The following is a 4,273-nucleotide window of genomic DNA, read 5'->3' as shown; positions in this document are numbered from 1 at the left end:
CTCTCAAAATAACTTAGAGGAGAATTGAGGCAGCTCTAGATCATTTTTCAGATCTGGTATGAGGTGTACCATTTTACCAACAGAGCAAAGACAAAACTAATTCATTTGTGGACTTGTGTTACACTCAAGAACCACATTCCACATTTTATTAATTTACACAACAATACTAACTCATACTGGCTTGCATGGTTGTAATAAAGGGACAAAATTTGACCACCTCTGCCTTTTATTCTATTTACTTACTCTTTGCAATATTTTTCATATGGGTAGACTTCTGGTATACATTTGCTAATCCAAACAATACAAAAATTGCAGTACAGTATAGTATTTCCATCTTTTTCTGAGAATATGCAAGTAATAAAGAGTCCCAATTCCTTTATTAATACACCATTGATAACATTCTGTGCTATAAAAAGAATGGACTGTTGAAATACAGTTTACAGGTGTAAAGTTGGGTGGGTTGTTTTTTATTTTTGCTTAACATATCATTTGTTATGCAATCTATCTTTCTTCCTTTAAGAGTTTACAGAACCTTAATCTTTTTGAGCTGATTTTCTTTTTGTTCAGTTTGGTGCCAAAGAGAACATAAAGATTCCATATGAGATTACATCGCTAAAACCAAAAGGAAAATACTAGGAACAAATATAATATTAGTTTGTTTTACCTCTAATACTGGGCAGACTGTTTACACAAATCATTTTGCTGTAAAGTAACACATAATGAGTTAAATGTGTGCAATGTCACCATCAATCATGTTCATTTGTGTTTGACTGACCAAACATTTATGGCACATTAAATCACTTTCTAATCACGTTATAAAGGAGGAACAAACACACATTTCAAGCTTTCTTTAAAAAATACAGAAGTTTCAGTACATTTTCCTGACGATCTCTTAACTAGTGGGAGTCTCCACTAATAATGTTTGCCCAAGGAATTTATGAAGGTCTGACAGTACTTAAAATTCAGTACTCTAAATGAAAAGGAGTGGAAATTCTTTCAGGGAATGGACATCTTTCTTTTCAATAGAGTCCTCTAATAATTCCATTCAATGTAGCTGCTCTCCTAAAATACACTGTTGATTCACAGCCACCACTAAGTAATATTTTTCTCTTTCAAATACAGTTTTAAGAGTGAGACAACTTGGAGAAAGAACATCCTTTCAGCTAAGTAAAGAAACAAACCTTTTACTGTTGCCAATTGAGTTGGATTCTTGTGAAGAAATATGTCTCAGTTCTTGTACGCTTATTTTGCTTTAGATTGTAACATACGCAGAGATCTTTGGAAATGAGGATATGCATTTTACTTGCCTGGACAACTCATTCTTAGTTAAGTAGCAGACATCTTTTTAACAAGTACTAACAGAGTCTTGCATTCCCCCAATGCACTATTTGAGGGCATTTTTTCTCTCAGTGCCATCTGAAGACAATATCTGAAGTAACACAAGTTAAGGTATGTATGCATCCTATTCTTTTTCTAACTGTATATAATCACAGACACAAGAGCAAAACTGACATTGACAGCTCCCTCCAAATCAAAATCATTGCTATTTTTATGCTTATTCTGTGCATATAGAAATACTCAGATGTAATCTGAGTAGTGCCTTGCAAAGCTGAGCCTTCAGCTTAAAACTGTTCATCAGTGAGAGTCCAATCTGTCACTGTATTGAAATTATTATAAGAATATCTTATAAAATAAGAAAATATAGCATTGAAGGTAGGTAAGATAATGGCATAAGTGGTTAGATATATTTTCTGGAAAGATTATACCTTTACATTTGCAGTTTTTGACTTGTCTAAACGTTTTAACTACAAATCCAGACCATAAACGTGTCTCTTTCTAGTACAGTTCCCTCACAGTCAGATATCTGTACACTTTACCACATTCTGAATCTCTCAATTTTCTCACTGCCAATTTAAAATTCAGTATTAACATAACTTGCATTAAGACTGGGGCTTCTGAAGATACCCATATATTTGGATCTCCTAGAAATAACTGGGTTAAAATTTTGCTATGTAAGTTCAAAAGAGCTCTGACTGAGGAGAAGCAAATACACGAATGATGTTGTAGGAAGTTCAGGCTTCAGTTCCAACGCCTGTTCCTTATTTACTCTCAAAGAGGTCCACTAGCAACTTGATGTAAAAGACCAAAATGATCAGTCCTTTTTTCTGGGCACTTTGTTGCTATGTGGCACATACATAAATCATATTTTTGTTTTAGCAGCAGGGGTTTTTCTCATAGATAAACATGTGTTTTGTCTAAAACGAAGCAAAACACAGAACACCAGAAATATCTCCCTAGAAAAGGATGATGCTTTGAACAATCATTTAAAGGTGAAACACTTGCTGAATAAAAATAAAAACATAACTCGACAGAACCTGGCTCATTGCCCAATTTGCAGCAGAGAACTTTTGTATGTGAGTGTCCACTGGTTTTTTTGTCTTACAAAATCTATGAATGTGTTCCTATCTGTTTCATATTTGAGCCATGTTCTCTACTCAGCTCTCTGACAAACTGAATTGCGGACTAATACATTCTAATGAGACAAGGCATTACCTTTATGAATGACCTCATAGAGAAGAGGTTGGCTAACATTGTTGAAAGGCCCGGTGCCAGGCAGCTCTGGGCTATGAAACCCAGCTTGAGCTCAGCAAGACAGATTGCATCATCCCCTTCTTTCCAGTTCCAGCTTGGGATATTTAGCAGATGAGCCTGGAAAACAAACAAACAAACAAAAATCCCCACTGGTGAAGAACCAGAAATACTTCCTCAAATACAGTACAGTATTGAAGGAGGTAGCAATGAATGATTTTCTTTGTTACTGGCTTGACTTTTTCTGAGTAGGCAGAAGCACTCAAGCATTTTAGAGTTCCCAAGTCTATGCTAAGAAATGTTCCAGTCTTACCTGTTATAGACAAAATCTTACATTTCTCAAGCCATATTCTGGCTGTGACTCTCTGTCAGGCCCATCCTCACATCTGAACGAACCACAGAATGTTGTAAAGGTTTCCCTCCCTTCTGTGTATTTGTTTTACAGCACTTTGAGCTACTCTCTTACTGATAAGGCACATACATAATACTCAGGAATCTAATATAATTTAGATTACAACTTGTGTGAAGCTGAACCTTTATAAGACATTGTCATTTAATAAGGTATACAACATCTTCTGTCTTTTCTCTTTCCTCTTTCATTCCTTCCACCCTGAAGGATAGCACTTGACTTAGTGAAAATCCAAACTTCCTAAGACTGCTAATTATAAGGATAGAATAAAGAAAACAGCTGATCAAGACAGACCTCCAGTATTGACACTTGTCTGTTAGATAGGTATTAATATTGTTCAGTTATTGGCATAACTCTATCTTCCACCTGCCTTATAGAAATGCATAGACATAAGGAAACACAGAGGCCTTCATGCTTGTTTCCCTTCATAAGTTAACATTACAGTTCAGCACTTTGATAAAAGTGCTTTGATAAAAGCTATTCTTGAAGACACATTCATTGGAAATACAAAGGAAAAATGCAGTATTTAAAAGATTTTCCCCTCTGAACCTATTTAAAGCAGAGAAACACCTTTTATTCTATAAAAAGACAGGCTCCTTCCATTCACATGCAGGAAGAGGACATCACAACAGTAACAGCAACAGTAATTCCTCCTGTTCTAGCCAAAGGTTACAGGTGTAAGGAGTTGTTAGCAGTCAAACCTTCTGAGTACCAGGATTATTGTATTTCATTGAATGAAGGTCTACCCAGCCAAGCTTTTTCTCCAGCACTGAGCAGTGGTTGATGCTTTTAGAAATAATGAAAGAAGCAGGTCACATACGAGTAGTCTGTCCTCTGACATATTCTTCCCAGCCCTGTTAATCAGCAGTTTATAGACTTCCTCATTTCAGGATTGGATGAATTGGTCCTGTTTGACCAACCTGATCTCCTTCTATGACCAGGTGACCCGCCTAGTGGATGAGGGAAAGGCTGTGGATGTGGTCTACCTGGACTTCAGCAAAGCCTTTGACACTGTCTCCCACAGCATTCTCCTAGAGAAGCTGGCGGCTCACGGCTTAGACAGGTACACTCTTCGCTGGGTAAAAAACTGGCTGGATGGCCAAGCCCAGAGAGCTGTGGTGAATGGAGTTAAATCCAGTTGGCGGCCGGTCACGAGCGGTGTTCCCCAGGGCTCAGTTTTAGGGGCCGGTCTTGTTCAATATCTTTATCAATGATCTGGATGAGGGGATCGAGTGCTCCCTCAGTAAGTTTGCAGACAACACCAAGTTGGGCGGG

At 37.3% G+C, this 4,273-nt stretch overlaps 1 protein-coding gene across 1 annotated transcript in view; it reads right to left on the bottom strand.

The window, feature by feature from the left end:
* Nucleotides 1–2,553: 2,553 nt before the first annotated feature.
* LOC104078658 (calcium-activated potassium channel subunit alpha-1-like) overlaps nt 2,554–4,273 on the bottom strand; it is a gene marked incomplete at its 3' end in the record, with an annotated part of 40,041 nt that continues 38,321 nt past the window's right edge. Inside the window, exon 10 of the mRNA XM_009580372.1 lies at nt 2,554–2,709. Within this exon, the coding sequence (XP_009578667.1) occupies nt 2,554–2,709 (156 nt within the window). The remainder of the gene's footprint in view (nt 2,710–4,273) is intronic.

The sequence above is a fragment of the Fulmarus glacialis genome, unplaced genomic scaffold, assembly GCF_000690835.1.
Source record: "Fulmarus glacialis isolate BGI_N327 unplaced genomic scaffold, ASM69083v1 scaffold21756, whole genome shotgun sequence".
Lineage (NCBI taxonomy): Eukaryota > Metazoa > Chordata > Aves > Procellariiformes > Procellariidae > Fulmarus > Fulmarus glacialis.
This window is presented reverse-complemented; position numbering and strand designations above follow the sequence as displayed.